General features: G+C 44.7%; 3 protein-coding genes across 14 annotated transcripts in view; 1 reads left to right on the forward strand and 2 right to left on the reverse strand.

Annotated features, from left to right (window-relative positions):
• Positions 1–2,397, forward strand: part of LOC139350195 (protein outspread) — a 47,534-nt gene extending 45,137 nt beyond the window's left edge. For 8 of the 11 annotated variants that reach the window (XM_070991405.1, XM_070991404.1, XM_070991407.1 and 5 more), the window contains one exon: positions 1,026–2,390. In XM_070991405.1, coding sequence (XP_070847506.1) covers positions 1,026–1,097 — 72 coding nt within the window. In that variant the 3' untranslated portion in view covers positions 1,098–2,390. Of the gene's footprint in view, positions 1–30; positions 115–1,025 lie in introns of all 11 variants that reach the window. The other 3 variants (XR_011603490.1, XR_011603491.1, XM_070991406.1) reach the window with 2 other exon arrangements.
• Positions 2,398–2,948: 551 nt separating this feature from the next.
• LOC139349754 (toll-like receptor 13) lies at positions 2,949–6,245 on the reverse strand. The gene is made up of 6 exons (XM_070990734.1): positions 5,424–6,245; positions 4,754–5,316; positions 4,521–4,668; positions 4,051–4,421; positions 3,783–3,876; positions 2,949–3,686 (listed from the first exon to the last, which is right to left on the reverse strand). The coding sequence occupies exons 1-6, from the start codon at positions 6,243–6,245 to the stop codon at positions 2,949–2,951; spliced, it is 2,736 nt and encodes a 911-aa protein (XP_070846835.1).
• A 1,562-nt stretch (positions 6,246–7,807) lies between these two features.
• Positions 7,808–13,639, reverse strand: prr35 (proline rich 35). 2 transcript variants are annotated; one of them, XM_070990758.1, is made up of 4 exons: positions 13,536–13,639; positions 12,869–12,901; positions 9,286–10,846; positions 7,808–9,107 (listed from the first exon to the last, which is right to left on the reverse strand). In XM_070990758.1, the coding sequence occupies exons 3-4, from the start codon at positions 10,683–10,685 to the stop codon at positions 8,288–8,290; spliced, it is 2,220 nt and encodes a 739-aa protein (XP_070846859.1). In that variant the 5' UTR covers positions 10,686–10,846; positions 12,869–12,901; positions 13,536–13,639; the 3' UTR covers positions 7,808–8,287. The 2 variants fall into 2 exon arrangements, with proteins under 2 accessions (XP_070846859.1, XP_070846860.1); XM_070990759.1 differs by having other exon boundaries at positions 13,579–13,593.
• Between the last annotated feature and the right edge of the window lie 5,810 nt (positions 13,640–19,449).

Below are 19,449 nucleotides of genomic sequence, written 5' to 3' on the forward strand. Positions count from 1 at the left end.
AGTTTGTCATCTGTCTGTTGTGTCCGTCAGTCTGTCACTGAACAGGTCTCATGGGATAGCTGACACTCCCATTGTGGGATGATCCCCCCCCCAACCCCCGCCCCAAGATGTGCTGTAGGTATATCCTGATGTAGAGCAAAGCATGCCCTTGGCACCCTCGCATGATCTCCACCAAACCCTTCCTTTTTGCCCCAACCTGCACCACCAAAGCTGATTGCAGTGTCCACCCCTCAGTTGAATATCACAGGCCTGAGCATTAGCAGGTTAAAAACAGTGTGGTTGCTGTCCTCTACCATACTGTGTTTTCCAAAGAATTCTGCTCTCACATCTGTGAGGTAAATATGAAGCTACGGCTAGCAGCCCTATCGCTTAGCTTAGCATAAAGACTGGAGACAGGGCTGTAAATGGAAAGTTGTGGCTTGAACAATGAGACATAATGTGCTAATTAGTGAGGTTTAGAGGTGCGGGTAGGTGGATTTGACTTTCTTTGGACAGAGCCAGGCGAGTGTTTTAAGAATCCAACACATAATGATGAAATGTTTTCATGTGGTCATAGTTAAATATTTAATAGCATCACCCATGTGTTGCCCCCCAAATTCACAGTAAGCTGACAGGTAGAAATGCAAGCTGTTTTGGTCTGTGACTTCCAGTGGACTAATCACTATCAGATCATCATATATGGTCTGCATCATATTTTTTAGGCAATATATCACATATGTACCTTCTGTTTTGTTTTGTTGATGTAAAAACTGTCTGTAATTGTTGTCTTGTGTCTGTTTGTGAGCTTTCAAACCCCCAGTCTTTGAATTTGTGTATTTTGTGCACCAGTAGGTACCCTTTGTGTGGCATGACTATTCCAGAATAACCACTTTTTCCTGTACACCATAAATTGAGATTGAAGTGTGTTGTCCAGAGCAAAAATATGACTGGGTGTGGTTTTGTTTTGTATAAAAAAAAACCTTCTTCTCTGCCCACATGCGTCGTTATCGCCAATTAAGAGTAAATTATTGTCTTATCTTTAACAGAGCCTGAAAGAGGGACTAACTGTGCAGGAGCGTATGAAGCTTTTTGAGGCGAAAGATTCCAAAAGGATTTGAATATCAAGAATCTGAAGTTTCTTTTCTCTTCTCTGACCTTGGTTTGTGGGTCAGATCGCTACGGCCGTGCCAGCATCAGCTGAAGCCTCTATAGGAAATGGAATAAATGTATTAAGGTCAGTTCTCAGCCTGGACCTGCTGCTTCCATGCCTCTGATATGTAGACATATTTGATTTTTTTATTTTGATTCATAGAAAAAAGTTTTATGGAATCAATCCTGTGTAAGGTTAAAAATACTTAGATGTACAATCTGTCCGAGTGTCAAATAAGCTGCGAGAGGGATAAATGACAGCATTTTTATTGATCCTCCAGAATGCCAAAACAGACAGCAATACACAGTATGAATAATATATATTTCCCAATATGAATTAAGTATCTGCTGTATTTTATATTGTTACAGTTTCTATATCTAATAATTTTTAATGTGTTTAATGTTGCACCAGTTCTATTGTACATAACTACTGGATATATGTAAGAGTATGGTTTGCTATTGATTGTTGGGGCATCTGCTGTACTGTAACTATGGTTTGATTGATAGTGGAAATCAATGTGATGCTTAACTTGCTTACGTATGAGAGTTTTATAAAAAGGAGTGTCTGTGTGTGAGGGGGGTAGAGGGGGGTGGGATTGCACTTATCACTTGACTACTTAAGGAATCTTTTTTTATTTGTCTAAAATTGGTGTAGTGACTTCAAGTCGATCATTGCAGTGCAACCAAACATCCTGACTTTTGTCAAATTTAGTGAACAACCGTGACTTGTTAATGATACTGGATTTTTCTTAAAACCTGAATTTGTGTTTGCTCAGTTTTGACTTTTGGTGTGAGAGAATCATCTCAGATAAACTATTTAGGACTTTGCATGACTGTACAGTATCATTTGAATTGCAGAATGATCATGTTGCCTCATTTTCCTACTTTATGCTTTAGTGTGGAACTCTTAACACTAATAAGCTTTGCTTTGCAAGTCCTACTGTTTAGGTGTTGAGATTGAAATGTTTTACTGTAAGCGGCAGTCTTGAAGCACTTGGCCCAGTCTCTGACCTCTCACTGAAATCTAGTCGTGCCTCAACTGAGTGAAGAATATTAAGCATCCATGAAACCGTGCAGCTATGGATACACACTGTATAGTATTCAAACCACGCCTTGTGTATATATATATATGCCACACGGAAGACTTCTGTGTTTTGTTTTAAACTTGTACCTTGCTCACTAGCTCTATATGAAATATATATGAATATTTTTTATTTTCATTTGAATGTATAACGTCAAATAAATGAAGTGTTTGGAAGTCTTGGAGTAATATCAGAGGATCCTTTGTCACAACACGTTGCTCACGCACACAAACTGTCTCTCAGCTGTTTGTTCTACAGTAATTCATCCCTCCTACCAGGTGGAGTGAGGAAGCAGAGCTTACCTAGACACTAAATATAGATTTTTCACAAGCAGAACAGAGCAAGAGTCATTCTCTCTGCTACCTTTATATAATATTGTAGCTATCCTACCATTTCTAAAACATTCGAGTCACCAAAGCAAATCGGCTTAAACTTGTCAAATGGTCTTTAAACCCATTCCTGAACTACTGTGCAGATTTAAGCAAATAAGTTTTCTGAGGAAGAGTCAGAATTGAAAATGTGAAATGATCTTCCTTGTGGCCAAAATGAGTATTACAGAAAAGGTTTGCTCCACATTGCAAAACTTTTTTTTTAACCAACCAGATGACTAAAATTAAGGAATCTAAATTTGTTCATGTGTCATAAACACAGACTAGAAAACAACTTAAATCAACTTTAAAGGTGGATCCCCAGATTTTTTCTCTCAGCTGCCTCTCAGGATTGGAATTTGCATTTGTTCTAACTCAGTAGCCGTGCCAACTCCTCTTCCTCTCTTCCTCCGTCTTCATCGTCTTTTAAAGCATCTCTCAATCTGACCCAGAAAGCATCCTGCTCTTGTGGTTCCTCAGGCCACAGGCAGTAGGTCTTCTTACGTACGATCTTGCGTAGGCGTGTGTAGGGAGACAGACAGTGTTCAGCGATCTCCTCCAGGAACACCAGCAGCAGGACGTCACTGCCGTCACATAAGAGCCTCAGACTGGCCAGTTGAAACTCCACTGAGCACCACTCACTCCGCAGGAAGTGGCGTGTCACCACACAGATGGTGTGGCGAGAGTTGTAAATGGCTGCTTCGATGTTCTCCAAAACAGCAGCACCGGGGCGGAAGTCTCTGTGGTGGAGGCACAGTCGGAGCCTCGGTGCACCAGCAACCGGCTTCTCTAGACTGGGCACCAGCTGCCTCATCACCCAGGCCTCATCCTTGGAGCTGTAGGAGATGAATGCGTCGTACTGGAATTTGGCCCCTGGTCCCTCCCTGCGTCCTCGTAGTTTTGCCCTGAGGATGAGCAGCAGGTAGCGCAGAGCGGGGCCGTGTGTGTGCCAGGCCACACACACACATACAAACAGTATATCCATCACAGAGCAGGCGATGAATAGAGTGAAGGAAACGTGTTCGTAGGAGCAGGCCTTATCATCAAACTGCCACAGGTAAGGAGCTCTCCCGTCGTTGTCACACTTCAGGTTGTACAAGTAGGACACCTGGAGGCGGGAAAATTGTCTCATTGGAACAGTCAAAAAGAAAGCCACGTACTTCTTATATAACCTACATTAACACTGTTTGCAGCTGCTGTTTACCTGTGTGTAAGTGTTGTGGATGGCCCAGGTCTTGAACCAAGCATTATCACAGCTGCAGGCAAGTGGGTTTTCTGTAATGTCCAAAACACGCAATCTGGAAATAGAAACCACACATTTCCTTCTGTTTAAAGGCTGCTGGAGTAGCTTCATAATTACCATACAGACATGAGAGTGATATCTAACTCTTGGCAAGAATGCAAATTATTTCTCATAATGTTGAACTGTTCCTTTAAGAGCCTTTTGATTGATATGTCAGTAGCTCCTCTACCTTGGCAGAGCATCCAGCATTGTTTTGTTCACAGTGTGGAGGTGGTTCGACTGGACTTTGAGAATCTCCAGCGTATTATCTGGAGGCATCAGGTCAGCAGGCAGAGCATCGAGGTCTGCCCTGTAAAGAGTCAGCTTCTTCAGCTTCTTCAGAGGGGACAGCGCTGCGCTCAGGTTGGTCGTTTTCATAACCACTCCAGCTATGTACAAGTATTTCAAATTGGCCAGAGGAGCGAAGGCGTCAGGATGGAAGTCGACCATGATGCTGTGCCCGATGGCAACAGAGGTGAGTCGACACTGACCTTGGAAGAAGCGCGGTCCGATGTTACCAATGCCTTGACCTCCAGGCCCCTGGTAGTTCATCTCCAGATACTCCAGTTAGACATGGAAGATTAGACAGGTAAACAGATTAAAAGGAGGATTCTTCCTGACATTCTTCTCAATAACTGACTCTAATAAAACACATTTTACCTCCAGAGAAGTAAGGTTGATGAAAGGAGTTTCATAGGGTTTAAAATGAAGGCGGTTGTTGTACAGAACAAATTTCTTCAGATTCATCAGACCAGAGAGAATAGATGGCGTTAGCCTCTTAATGCGGTTCCCACTTAAGTCCAGGTAACTAATGGACAGATAGACGTGTTTAACAAATGGACAGTGAGCAAAGCTGAAGAAAGACAAACACGCAAGCAGAGGATACTCCATACTTGAGCCTCGCCAGGTCGTGGAAGGAGCCTTCTTCAATGAAATCAATGATGTTTAAACTGAGGTTGAGCTTCCTGAGCCTCCGCAGCTTACTGAAGGGCTTCTTGGTGATGTATTTGAGCAGGTTGAACTGTAGGTAGAGCTGCTCGAGTTGAGTGAGGACACTGAACACCTGCGGTGGTAACTCAGTGATTTCATTTTTCAGGAGGGACAGGCGAGTCAGCTTCTTCAGAGGGATGAACCAGTTCGGGTCGATGTTGCGGATTTTGCTCCTGTCGAAGCTCAAAAACGTGAGGTCAGTCAGGCCTTCGAAGGTGTCCTGCTGAATGACGACCTTGTTTTGATTCAGCTGCAGTGTTTTCAGTCCTCTGTAGCTGTCAAATGTAGTCCGAGATATCTGCTTCAAACCACAGTTGATGAGGTAAAGTTTGCTCGTGTTCCCCCTCCCCAGCGACATCCGGGCAACATTCCCGAGGTTTGCATCCATAATAACGACCACAGGTGGAGTGTCGCAGTCCAGCAGGCTGGAGTTAATCTGAGGTAATCTGGATCCTTTCAAGTCAATCTGTATCAGATTAAAATGTGCAGAATATTTCTTTAAAATACATTGATAAAAGAACATGGATTTTGCATAAACAAGATGCTGCATCTCAACACGTGCACATACTGTACCTCTACTCTTTCAAGTTTGTCCAGTCCTTTTAGCAATCCACAGATAGTCAAGGGAGATTTCTCCACAAACAGAGAAAATGCTACCCAAGAGAGATTCTTCTTTGTCTCCGCAGAGAGTCCCACCAGCACTTCTGCTTGAACTCCCTGACAAAGCAGACTCTTCAGCCTTGGGTTGGAGGCAAAAACATCTGGCTGCAGCTCCAGCTTTGAGTTATTGGACAGCCGGATGTACTCAAGGGCAGGGTAACAGCTCACATTAACCCTCTGGATGTTGTTTGCGAAAAGATCAAGCTGCAGAAGGGTGGAGGATCCGCCAGACTCTTTACAGCTGAAAGCCTTGAGCCTGTTCAGAGATAGATTGACTTCTTGAATTGCCGGGAGGGAACTGAAGATACCTGGGGAGATCATTTGGAGTATGTTGTGGGTCAGAAGCAGTGTTTGCAGGCTGGTGAGTCCAGCAAAGGCACTGGGGTGGATGTATGAGATGTTGTTGCAGGTAAGGTTGAGAAAATCCAGGACATCAAGGCCTTTGAATTCTCCTCCTTTTAGAGAGACCAGCTGGTTCTGGCTCAGGTCCAGGTGCTTGAGCCCGAGCACCTGGCTGAATGATGCAGGTGGGATGACTCGGATCTTGTTCTTGGATAGGTTGATCGTTGTTATGTTCTCAGGGATCACGCTAACGACATCAGTGAGGTTAGCGATGTTCCGGTTGAAGCACCACATGATGTCTGTCATGGGGAAGTTCTGAGAGCAGCCTTTAAAGCCAAAACCACAGCAGGCCGAGGCGTTGAGCAGAAGCAGGAACAGCACAGTTCGCACCATCAGCTCCTTCTGCACAGACTGACCAAAGAAATCTAAAAATACGTTAGGAGAGAAAAGACATCATCATGAGGAAGTTAAAAAATAAACATGGTAGATGTGCTGAAATCGTCTTGAAGAGACAAAGTATTTCTACATGCTATCGCTATTTTTTTTGCCTCTTGGGGTTAAATAAAGTGAAATATCTTAAAACAGATTATAGCGTCTTCAATGTCTTCAACAACTCACAGCTTACCTTTTTATCCTCTTCTTATGCTGCTCTATTTTGTACAACTGCTCTTCCTATTCGAACTGGCAGCAGTTCCCTAAATCTCTTTCTGGGGACGAATGTTTTCACACATGTGAATGGTAATGATATTTAAAGCCACACTGATTGTGATTGATTGTGACAGTGTCAGATGACTGAGAAAATGTGGTCCAAAGATCATCACAGTAAGCTTCTATTTTTTTTATTTTATTTTTTTTCTTGTCTTATTTTTAGCACCGTGTAACTGCTGAACGCACCCTGCTGTCCGTCTGGCTCTAAATCATTTGTCCACGTGAGGGCGCTATCTACTTAGATCCTGATTTTAGTGAAGGAAGCAGAAATGTCATGTCTATAACATTCAAATTAGCGTTTAGGAGAAACCTGTGAACCAGTCAGACATTGTGCCAACACTGAGATTCATTTTTTCCTGGTTCATACTAAACTGTTCTGTTACCTCTCTTTACACATAACGACTGAAAAACCTTTGATGAATACTAACAAAAATGTTAATGTCTTTGTGAAGCCAAAGGAGTTTTGGTAGCTCTACTTGTGAGAAAAGACTAATTGATTTTTTTTTTTTTTTTTTTTTTAAATTTATGAATGCACAAGAATCTGAGCTTTTTCCCCTTTTTTAATATTTCCTTATATACTCACACGTAATTGAAATTAAAAAATTCTTTGCAAAGATTTACTTAGATAATAGGTTTGTTTTTAAGGAACAGTTGATAAAAAAATTTCAAACGCAATTTTTGTAATAAGATGAGGCGGACACTTTGACCTCTTCAGGCTGAACATCCACTGCGGGCTCTTCTGGTCATGGCAGCTGACCTTTTCCGCCGTGTCTTCAGTGTGAAGGAGGTGAAAGGGCCACAAGATGCGTGGCGGCCCAATGCTAGGTGCCCACCCTGAGGGCGACAGGTAAACTCTGTTTAGTCTATGCAGAGCTCGGCTCCAGGGCTCTGACCTTTGAAGGGGGCCCTTGATCCACAAGCAGAGGAAGAGCAGGTGAACCCTCTGATGGCAGTTTAGCTTAAGGAGCTACTTCACCTTTAGCACAGCCACTCCACAATGTCAGGGCAGGTGGAGGAGGATCAGGTGGTGCTGCCACTTTGGATCTGTTTGTCTCTTATTTAGACTCGAAATGGCCTTGAGGTCTTTCCCAGTGGGACTGAACATCAAACTGATGAACATAACTGGTTTACACCATTTGATCAAAATTGATTTCATTATTTTATGTGTTTCTTGCTCCTTTTTGTTCCCAGTTATTATTCCACTTTCACAAAAAGAATGAAGCTCTTTGTTTTTAATTCAGTTTATTCAAAGAAATACAGTGTGTTTAATACAATTTATTGTCATCAGGTGAAATGATGCAGGCCAACATGACATCATCCATATAAAACCATTTACCCTTTAAAACATTTACATTTATTGTAATTACAATATTTACAAATCCATTCAAAGGATTGTCTCTTAACATGATTTTAATGGACTGAATTGTTCAAATGAGGTGGACGGAAATTATTAAGTGCTGATGTTACATTTTTTTAAATTGTTTTTAGGAGAATCTGATTGCAACAATCAGTGTCCGTAGTGCATTTGTCTCAAATACTGTCATTCATTCTCTGTATGTTTTATAAGGTGCAAAATATTTGAGGGTTTTTTTGTGAAGTCAAACTGAAAATAGGAGTGACAGCCCTCATCCAGCCAGTGAAAATCAAGCATCATGCCACTAATGATGAAGACAACTGCATTTGAACGCCTGTGTGGAATCATATGTTAGAGTCAGGCGAGCAGAGGTTTAATTGTCAGAAGCTGTCAAAGGGCTCGGAGGACACTGGGCCTCTAGTCGGTGTATGGACGGGGGTCTCTTTGGGGTTTTGGCAGAGGAGGGGATGTCGGTGAACACCACCGATCGTCCGTCGGGGCAGAGCAGGACACTGGAGTCCGCCTCGCACTTGGTGGTTCTGCTTGGCCATAAGGCCTCAGCAGAACTGGGCCGCATGCCAAGACCACCGGGAGAGAGCACCTCAGTGTTCACCACAGACGCCTGACTCATCTTGATCAGCATGTCCAACGACTGCTTACGACTCTCCAACGAAGCCTTCATCGCCTTCCTCTCGCTCTCATTCTCCTCCTCCTCCTTTTTATCCTCCAGCTCCTCGTCTTCCTCCTCCGTCTCTGTGGTGTTGTCTCTAAGGCCCCCATCCTCTCCCATGCCGTGGTCACCAACCGAATCTGACGGACCCCTCTTGACGGACAGGTCGAGAGGCCCGTCGCTCTGGCGAGCCGTCCGCTCCAGCGCCTGGTGGATGTGGGAGAGCTCGCTCCGGATTTTGCTCAGGTGTTCCCAGAGGTGGCGCTGGGCGGGAAGGTCCTCCTTCTCCAGGTGGGAGATTTTGCGCTCAGCCTCCTGGTACTCCTGCAAGGCCTTGGAGAGGTCACTAAGGAGAGCAGCCACTGACTCTGAAGCTCCCTCCCCCATCGTCCGGGCAGCAGTTGACTCCTGGCTATTGGTCCCCCCACAGGTAGAAAAAGAGGACGTTTCACTGTTGGGGCTGGTGAGAGGATCGCTGTACCACAGTTCAGTGGGCCGGGTCTGAAGCTGAGCATCCTGTAAACTGAGTATGGGAGAGATTTAGGGCTTTTCTTTTGTAAATATATAACATTTGAGACCACAGTAACTGCAATTGTTGTAATGTAGATAATTACATGAAGGCAAAAGTGTTTATACTCTGACTACCACTTACTCCTCACAATAACTGTAATGAAATAAGGAAACTTTATGGAAATCTTTACCTGCCGTGGAAGAGAAGCTTGTCCGCTGCCATGTTAAGAGTTGATGCAGTCTGAATATTCTTCAGAAGGTCCAAAGTGAAACCCATGGCCGGCTTCTTTTCCACAGGCGCCTCATGGTTCCCCAGTGGGGCCCCTGTCCTCTTGAGGCCCCAGCTTGCTTTGCCTTCCTTCGCTGTAGCCTGCGGTTTATCCCCCAATCTGTAGCCCTGGTCAGGGGAGTCTCTCTGAGGTGACACCCACCCAGCAGGGGAGACAGCGGTGGACCCCGGCCGCAATGCCGGCACTTTCCATAGGTTAACTTTTGGCTGGAAGCTAGACAGGGGATTCGCTTCTAGACTGTTTGGGGACGTCTTAAGCACTTTGCCGGCATCGCTCTGAGTGGAGGCCGGACTGAATGTGTGCTCACACAGGAAGGGGTAGTAGAGTCGAGGGGGGATCAGAGCTCTGTCTGTGTGGGTGCTGGAGGCTGGGTGCATCAGCTGGGCAGCCGACGCCAGGAAGGGAAGCTGGGCGAGCTGGGCGTGGGTCTGAGCAGTGACAGCCGTGGCCGTGGGAATGGCAGAGTTCATGTAGGAGAAGAGGCTGGGGCTGATGGGGTAGCCCACCCCGAGCATTGACAGGTTGAGTCCAGTGGGATCCTGGTAATCCACCAGGTTGGGTGGAGGAGGGTAACAGGGGATTGAACTGCTCACTCTCGGCTGAGCACCTTCAGCTTTTGCCTTCGTGTGGCTGGATGCTAACAGCCGCCACTGCTCTGACAGCAGGCCAGGAGCTGTTAGACATGTCTTGGATAGCTTATAGTGTTTGAGCTGAGCCTCGACCTCCACTGAGCGCGCTCGTAAAAGCTGATCTTCCAGGGAGAGCATGTCAGCCATCAGAAGCTCTGACTCTGGCTGTTTGGTTTTCTTGGTCGCACACTCTGCGGCGTCTCCTCTGTTATTTCCGGAGCTCTCTTTCGTTTGCCCGGTGACCTCTACTCCCTCTCCTCGTCCTCCCTCTTCTTCTTCTCCTGGTCCCTGGCTTTCCCTGTCTTCACTTTCCTCTTCCTCAGCCCTTCGTTGTCTTTGTCTCTCCTCAGTCCCTGTTACCTGCTCCAGCCCATCTTTCCCAGTAGCTTGAAGGCCGTGTGTCTGCTGAAAGGGCCGAAGCTGCTCTGGGTGCAGGATGTTGCCCTTTTTATATGGCCAGTCTGACTCTATGAGCAGAGAAAGGGAGTTCTTGCACAGGCTGTACTTCATATGGTTGTACAGGTGGGACTTCTCCATACAGGTGAAGGGGCACTGGAAGCATTTGTAGTTGTAGGGTTTGCCCCACGGCCGGGGAATATAGTGAGGCTTCTTAGGCTTGCGCTCCTTGTGCTTGCTCGCAGACGTCACTTTACAAGCGTCGTCTTTGGACATGATTGCTTCTTGATACTTATAGAGATGATGTGATCGTATGAAAATGATGATAATTCACGATAGATTTTTAGGCTTTCTGTCTGTTGGGCAAGGGTACATTTCACTGGATGTGAGTTTATCCCTCAGTGTGGCAGGTGAATGAAAAAGAGCATCTCTTGAACCTGTGAACACACGAGACAGGTTTGAATGAATGAAGGTGATATTCATGAAAACAGTGAAACATCAGCTGATCAGACACATCAAACTCAGATCAGGTATTCAGATTTTACCTGTACCTTTCGATTTAATTTCGTTCTGAGAAGGGGGGCAGCTTGCAGAAATGCATCTCTGTAAGAAACTTAAGTATCTGAGATAAAGTTGTATGCGCACTGAAGGGTGGTATATATCATTATGCACATATGTGTACAATGAGAGCACATTTGTTGTCTGCCGAAGCTGAGGGCTGCCACTAACCTAACTGCAGGGAGGCCCACACTATTCTGTTCTCACTGTACCTGCCACTACTCATTAGTTCCACTGCAGCACCAGACACGAGCAGGGTCCAGGGCTGGGGGGCAAAACGGGGCCATCGCAGGGGACTCTGCACCTGTGCAGGGGGCCCTCGCAACACTCATAGGCCTACTTTGGTTTAGGGCCGGACCCTCCGAGGCCGGCTACAGGCACAATGTGGCCAGGCTGAGGGTTGCATAGAGGCGGGTATGGAAGGGAGAGAGAAGTTGGGGGTGCGGAGGCCTGGTTCCTAATGAGAGCCTGGCGTCATGCCTATAGGGCGTCATTAGTGCCAGGTCTGGGATCTGGGTCAGGACATGGCGCATAAGTTCAACTGCTCTCCTGTACTCTGTCTCATATTACTACCTTTGCACTGAGAGTTGGGTCCCGCCTAATTACTCAGTAAGAAATAGTAACACAATTACATTGTAATTATAAGGTGTTAAATACGTTGTATTCAAAAGGAATTTTAGATGTGCTTGAATTGTGATAGATTATCAAATATTTTGCATCTTGACCTGTGTCTTAACACGTCTTCAAACATAAGGTAACACAGGCTAAAAACATTTGAATTAATCTACTATTTTTAACATGATTTTATTTTGTCTTCCTTCCTTCTGTGTGGCACACAGCTTGTACACCTGCACTTCATTGTTTTAAAGTGATCTATTTACTCGTGCAAACTGTTCAGCCTCTCTGTCTTCCTGTCCCAAGACAGGAAATGTGTGGCATTAGTTTAATTAAATCCCTCTCTTCTCTAGTCCCATAAAATAAGTTTAAATACCGCACAATTGCTGCTTTTTTCATCTGTTCAATTACAGAAACCTTGTGATCTTTTTCTACTTTAAGCCAGGCCGGTGGGTGAAGCCTGCGGTGAAAGAAGATGTGAGGAGGAGTGTGCTCCTCAATTTAAAACACTCTGCTTTGAGGCTTTTATTTTGTCTTTTTCCCCAGGTCAATTCAAAGATGAAAGTCTGTGAGATGCTCAGGGTCCAAAGTGAAGTAAAAATAAACTTCACCAGCCAATCTCTTTTTTGCCTCACGCAGACCGCTCATGACAAAGTTCTGAGATAAAGGTCAGTGAAGCAAACGCAGGTGACGGATGGCAGGCTGTGCTGAGAGACAGCAGACAACCTCATCTATAAAACCCACAGCACAGCGATGGGTGATGATGAAAGGCACAGTGAGTCTAACACAGGATGGCAGGCTGTTGCCAAATGCTCCCCCAATTGGACCCCCAGAATTGGCTCGTTTAGTGGCTGACCATTTGATTGGCTCACTTGTCCGCCCCGAGGCTCTGACCTGGGCTTTGAGCTCATAATGGAGCCTAACAGCTGCTGCTACGATCCAATCAATAAAAATCATTTTTACAGTAGATTTTTTTCCTCTTCTGGCCACTGCTATCCACTCGCCTCTCCACTGACTGTGCACTTTGGCCCCCCGCTGCCCCATATCCAAACCCTGCGGTCTTGTTTTGAGCTTTTAGGGCTGATGGTCAAACAAGCCTAACCGCTTGAACATCTATTGTTGCAATTAAGGAGGTTCACACACACTAAAAGCTTTGGCAAGTTACATGCAACAGCAACCACACCACTGACAGCCAATAGGATGGGCTAGTCGCACACAAGGACCTGAACTCAAATGTTTTTAAGCTCTTGTTTGTTTAAATTCATGCTTTAAGTTAAACACTTTACCTCAGATGCTTGTCAGGATGATGAGCTGGTTGTCTGGAAAAGAGGAAAGAGAGCACAAATTTTTAGTCATCTTAATCTGTTCCAATTTCCAATATAATAAGACACACAAAAAACATCCCTCTACCTGAATTTGATAAACAAACAATAAAAAAAAACATATTTTCTACAAACAAAAGCCATATATTTAGATATTCAAATGCCAGTAAATGTTTTTTTTTCTATTAATGCAATAGAAAAATATAAATTTGACAGCCAAACACCAGATGCTGCTGCTGATGATGATGATAAGTTATATTAGATTAATATACTAGATTATTGGCTGCAGGAAATGTATTAGAATCTCATTTTATAAGGCTGTATTGCGTGTGTAAAGTAAGAGGTAATGCAGACTATACATTTTAACTTCAAAAGTGTACATATGTAAATAAACAAAACTACATTTTAGAAAATCTTGTGTCCATATTCAGTCTTATAAATTAAGTGCATTCAAACTAAAATGACTAAAACGACAAAATCTACAAAATAAAAGACGTGCAGTTTAAAATGAGACAACACCAAAAGCATTTTCTCAATGCATGCAAAAGCACCATGGAGCCATTAACAGGCCTCTCCTTAAGTTCCCCCCCCTTTTTAAAAAAAAAAAATCACTAAATTTTGACAAACTAACCTGCTTGCATGCCGCTTGAAAGGAGAAACGTCGTCACGCGCACCTGCAGAGCGTCCCGGTGTGGCTGGCTGTCACTCCTCTGCAGCGGCACTGAGAGGGCAGCGCGTCCCGCTCAAATAGGAGCGCAGCAGCGAGTGTGGAGATATATATTGACTGGGAGCACTGCCCGCAGGCGCTACAATACAGCAGCCCACCCCCCTCCTCCCTCACCCCCCCTGGATTGTCAAACGTGGTCTCTACCTCGCAGCCAGGATGCAATATAACAACTTACACAATGTTGGCAAAGGTTAGGCTGGTGATGCATTCTCGTTATAACGGAGGGTGGAGATGACATTTGTCAGGGTTGATTTCTGCCATTATGAGGTCATGTATGTTTTGATTGTTTTTAGATAATATGTGCAGTGGGAGCTGCAACAGTGAAGTGTATAATCAGCCACATCGTCTGGTCATTAGCAGCATCCAGGTGAAGGATGCACAGCGTGGCATTTCTCTGCGGACTGAAAAAAAAGAGATAATACAGGAAACAACAGGGACACAGTTAAGACCTTAAATAGACTCATTGCAAAATAAATTAAAAAAATCACTTAATCTGCCAGGACCTGCAGACTTGTGCGAAAAAGACAAACAATAACTAGAATTAAAACACAACTAGTACAATTCTTTATTTCATTTTTGTTACTTCGTCTGTCTGTCTGTCTGTCTGTCTGTCTGTCTGTCTGTCTGTCTGTCTGTCTGTCTGTCATCTAATTAACAATATAGGCCTTCTATTTTGATGCAGGTTAATTGTGGCAATCAAAGCTCTGAGCTATTCCTCACGTCCCTCTGTTTATATGATAGTTTGCAGTCCTCTGTTGTGCTGCTCTGAAATGTGCAGCAAAGCATTTGAAGACAGACTATCGTCGCCTCGTTTCACTGTCCAGAAAACACTTCTTTAAAAGGTTGTTGGTGCAGCCGTTTTCAGTAAGACCTGGAGCACATGTCTGCGCCTGTGTGTGTGTGTGTGTGTGTGTGTGTGTGTGTGTGTGTGTGTGTGTGTGTGTGTGTGTGTGTGTGTGTGTGTGTGTGTGTGTTAAGATGAAAGTGTGTGCACCTGCATGCCTCTCTGTGACTGAACACAGAAGTATGAGCGTTTAGGTCAGCCAGTGATGGTAGAAGTGCGTTTTGGGGTTGGCTGGGAGTTTTTCACCTCACCTGCATCACCAGCATCACACAGGCAGCCAGATGCTGAGGGGTACGGGGGGGTGACATTGCGAGCACTGGTACAGGACACTGGGTGGGTTACTGACATGAGCTGTAAGATCACATTCACAGGCGATGACTGACGTGTGCGTCTTCTGACAGTTCAGTCTCACTTCTCTTTGTCCTCCCTCACTTCGCCTGCCCTTCTCATTTATCCCTTTGTTTCCCCATCTTTCTTTTCTCTAACATTTCTTCCAAATCTAACCCCAACCTCTCACTCTCCAGCTTCTCTGTCTCCCTCACTCCCTCCATCCCTGGCTCTCTTAGCCTGTGGCAGGCTGTGGGTCAACTCCAGGTTCTTCTTTTCCCTCTTCTGGCTGGGTGGGAAGCGCACACGCGAGCCCCCTTTGAGAAATGTCAGTGTCCGTGTGCTGGGAAAGTCGGGGGCCCTTCATGAGCCATCAGAGCCGCTGTCTCATTGAGGCGGCCAAATGGAGACTGACAGGCCGCTCCATAGAGCCTAACCATCTGTACCAAATGTGACAGCAGGGGAAAGAGGATGTCTGGTAAATCAGCAGGAACGACGGCAGCACACTATGACACGGAGGAGGAGGGAGCAAGAGAAAGATCCTCTGCTTCTTAAAGCACACGCACAAGGGAGATGATGTCAGTTATTTTTCCAAGAGAGTATAAGAGACTGTTTCCGTCCAACTACAGAGACACCTGGGAGACAGTGTCAGTTTCTCCTGTAAAGAGCGTTAAGTGAAGACTCCTTCAGTGCTGCCACCTCCTTCAGCCTCTTCATTGTCAGATCCACAAATATGGAGCGGTTTGCAGAGAGATTGTTAGCATCAAAGACGCCTACATGAGTTGATTGGACCCTAGCAACCCTAATTTAATTTCTTCAAACTCTAACAAATTCATTTTAAATTCTGAGAAAGACATAACACACATCTCATGAGGATTTACTGGGAAATAAACAAAATATTAAATAAAATCTGCCTATTAAAATAATCTCGAGAAGTGAATTGAAGGAGGCAGCTACAAGAAGTGTTTCGTATTCTAAGTATTTCACTGAGTATAAGTGTGATGCACCTTTTAGCTGCAGTTAAACAAGCAGATACATAAAATATGTGGCGTAGCTAGTATAGAAAAATATTTTTGTATAACAATAAATGATTCAAATGAAGGATCATAGAATGAGAATAGCTTTGCATTGTTTATCATATCGCCACAGAGCCATCAAATGCATTAACTTAACATAACTCACCAGTAAAACATTTTGCCACTTCTTTAGTTTCAGTTACTACCCAGATTAATCAAATTTTGATCTTTTAGTTCATATATTCATCACCTGCACAATGTTTTTAGCTGTGCTGATGCATGTCTGTTATTTATGAGTATCAAACTTCTGCGAACAAATAGTTATTTTCTATTTTGAACATATTGATCCACAGTTCCACTCTGTACCAATCAGCTAACCCATGTAATCTGTGAATGTGTATGTATGTCCTCTGTAAGTAGTTCTGTATGAAGAGGGATGTTATAGAGCCTTTATTTCCTGGCTTTTTGTTCACTTTTATATCATTCCTATTCTTTTTAATCCTCGTGTTTATCATTTTATTCCATCTTCAATTAAATTCATTACTCATATTCATTCTTCTTCAACAAACAGACACTCTCCCAAAAAGTTGTTACACTCCAACTGTGAAAGTATAGTCCAAATCCACACCGCAGTGTTTACCCTCAGCAGCAAAAGTGGAAGAAGAAGCTGAGACTTACAGTGTGAGCACAGAACTCTCCTGGCGAGTTGAGAGAGTTGAGGGTCCTTATGGAGCGGCATCTGGGGAGGTTGACAGGAGCACTCTATTACCACTCAGAGAAAGGAACCTGAGGGCTGCAACAACACTGCTACCAGCGAGATCCAGCTGTGCAGATGCCTCCAAACACACACACACACACACAGACACACAACCGAACCCATGCAAATTAAGAAAAAAAAAATCAACACACACGTGCACCCGCCATTCGACAAGATGGACTATATGCTGCAGTAGAACGATGCACAGATAGGAAGATGGATGACTAAACAGCGACCACTAACCCAGGGTGAGTCCTCAGCTCTTTCCACTGCCTGAGTTTTAGGCCTGAGGTGGAATAGCTAACAGCTCCTCTCTTAGCCTGTGCTGCTGGGCACATTAACTAAACTCATATCGCTCTCAGCCACTATCAATTATTCACCAACCCCCTCCCGTCGTTCCCCTCATTTTCAAAGGAGAACAACTCTTACAGCCATTCTCAGCTTTACGAACACACAGCCATGGTGACAAAACAAGCTCGTGCCCGTGGTGGCTTCCTTTGCTCTTCTTTAGCACCTTCTTTAGTGTGTTTTATGACTTCAAAATATCATTATAATCTTCATTACACTCTTTGACATGCTAATGACTGTCTTACACCATTGTTGCAATAACATAGTTTATATATACCGCAGCTGCTCCATATATAAATGAACTAATTTTTCCCAACGCTGGAGCATAAATCTAACATTTCTAGTGTTTTTCGCTTTTCCTTCCAGGCACTTCAGCAGTCCCGGAGCAAGTGGAGCTTCAGTGTTTTGCTCAAGGACACTTCAGCTGGATAGACCTTCACCAACAGAGGCTTGAACGCAGGATCCCCAGCTGAATACTCTCTGCAGCTTGGATGATAATTGTCTTGATTATCATTCAAGTTGCAGATGGCTCTGTGTACAGTATGTGATTACTGAGCAAACTGCACCATCAATTTTTGCTATGATTGAACTGATCTCTTAGATTTCTTCCTCCTATGGGTGTGACGTGTCTGCACCAGACATGCCAGGGTTTTCACAACGTACTGGACAAACAGTTTTAGATTTTGGGAAGGGCATTTAGAGAGTTAGATGAGAGAATCCATATCACTCTCTGTCTGTCATATAAAGGTGCAGTGGCTAGCTTAGCATAAAGACCGGAAACAGGGGGGAAAGCTAGACTGGCTCTGTATAGGGTTTAAGTTTTGCCTTGTGGACAAACGTAGGCATTACACAATTTGGAGTGAGACTGGGTTGATAAAACTCACTAACTAACATGTTACATCTTATTTGTTTAAATGGTACAACAACAGAGGTGTGAAAATGAAAAATCGTGGTTTTACTGGATGTTATTTGCACGACTATTTCTTGGCTGGGAGCTGAAGTCTCTGCTGATTGGCTGACATGCTCCAGGAAGTCACTGCTCCTCGCCAAGAAATAGTCCCGCACCTGCTAATGTGCTAATTATTGAGTTTTGAAGTGCTGGTAGGTGGAATTTTTTTTACCTTTGGACACACCAAGACTACCTGTTTTCCTCCATTGCCTGTTTTTGTGCTAACCTATGCTAACTGGCGGCTGACTTTACGTTCACATTTAATGGACGTGAGAGTAATATCGATTTTCTCAGCTAACTCTTGGCAAGCAAGCATCATACCTAAAACTATGCCTTGCAAAGGTCACTGATGTCTTTGGAGCAGTAAGACTCACATTCTACATCCGTCCCAACAAAACAAACAAGTGTCCTTTTCAGAGGTGAACTGCCCCCACAGTATGTCAGGGAACAGCGCTGGGAGCACACAATGAGACATTTTCAGCTTCACACTTAAATGAACACACACAATTATACAGAAAAGGGCTAGATGAACGCTGGCTTTATTCCAAGGTGAAAACACAGCCTTCAATGTGAGCTGGCTTGATGTCTGAAAAGGGCAAATGTGAAGGTTCAGTCATGACTGGACGTATGACTCGTTTGATTTTTCTCTGCAGAGATCTACGCCCTTCGCTGAGTCTCAACATACGGATACGGATGCAACTTTGCAGCAGAGGCAGTAGGTGAGCTTGTTAATATCAGCCTGTCGGAGGCATCCATTTGGAACGAGATGCAGCTGATGCCTAACGTTCACTGTTTATCATTCATATATCTGTGAGTGTGAGGAGAGGTGGAGTTCACACCGACGCCTGTGCTACGGGTCACTGACAGGAAGCAGCTGGTGCCTCGGTCGTCCGCCTTTTTCGCCTATCGTCTCTATCTCCGCCCTCCCGTTTCCACCAGCTGCCCCCCAAACACACCCGCGGGAGGCGGGGTCTCTCTCGCCAAGGCACCTGTGGGTGTCACCTGATGGGGGAAAAGCAAGTGGAAATGAAAGGAAGCAGCCGAGTCTGTCAGAGCGCATCAGGGCTGCTGTCCATCACGGCGCTGACCTTCAGGGTGTGTGCAGGCGTGTGCATGTGTAAATCTATCAACAACTGACCCAGCGTGTGTGTGTGTGTGTGTAAGTATGTGCATATTAAGTCACTGACCCACAGGGAGTGTATGTGACTGTGTGCATATGTTTGTTCATCAATGCAGGGTGTGTGAGACCATGTGTGTACATTAGCGCCTTGATCCCAGTGAGTGAGTGTGTCCGTAAACACATAGACCTTGAGGGTGTGTGTATGAGTGTGTGTCTATCTCAGTGCAGTGATCTGTATGCGATAGCTGCAGTAGCTGGTAGGTCATTGACAACCCTCTACTCCTAAAACCAAAGCTCCTGACCTCACTCGCTGTCCTCACTTTGAGTTCTGACAAATTCCCAGAGAGGAGAGTATCCGTTACCCAACAAATGTGTCCAAAATCTGAACGCTAATGCGCAGCAAACGTCCATATGTGTTGGGAACACAGTACCAGCATGTCTTCTTGCGGGGGACGGG

The sequence above is a fragment of the Chaetodon trifascialis genome, chromosome 21, assembly GCF_039877785.1.
Source record: "Chaetodon trifascialis isolate fChaTrf1 chromosome 21, fChaTrf1.hap1, whole genome shotgun sequence".
Lineage (NCBI taxonomy): Eukaryota > Metazoa > Chordata > Actinopteri > Chaetodontiformes > Chaetodontidae > Chaetodon > Chaetodon trifascialis.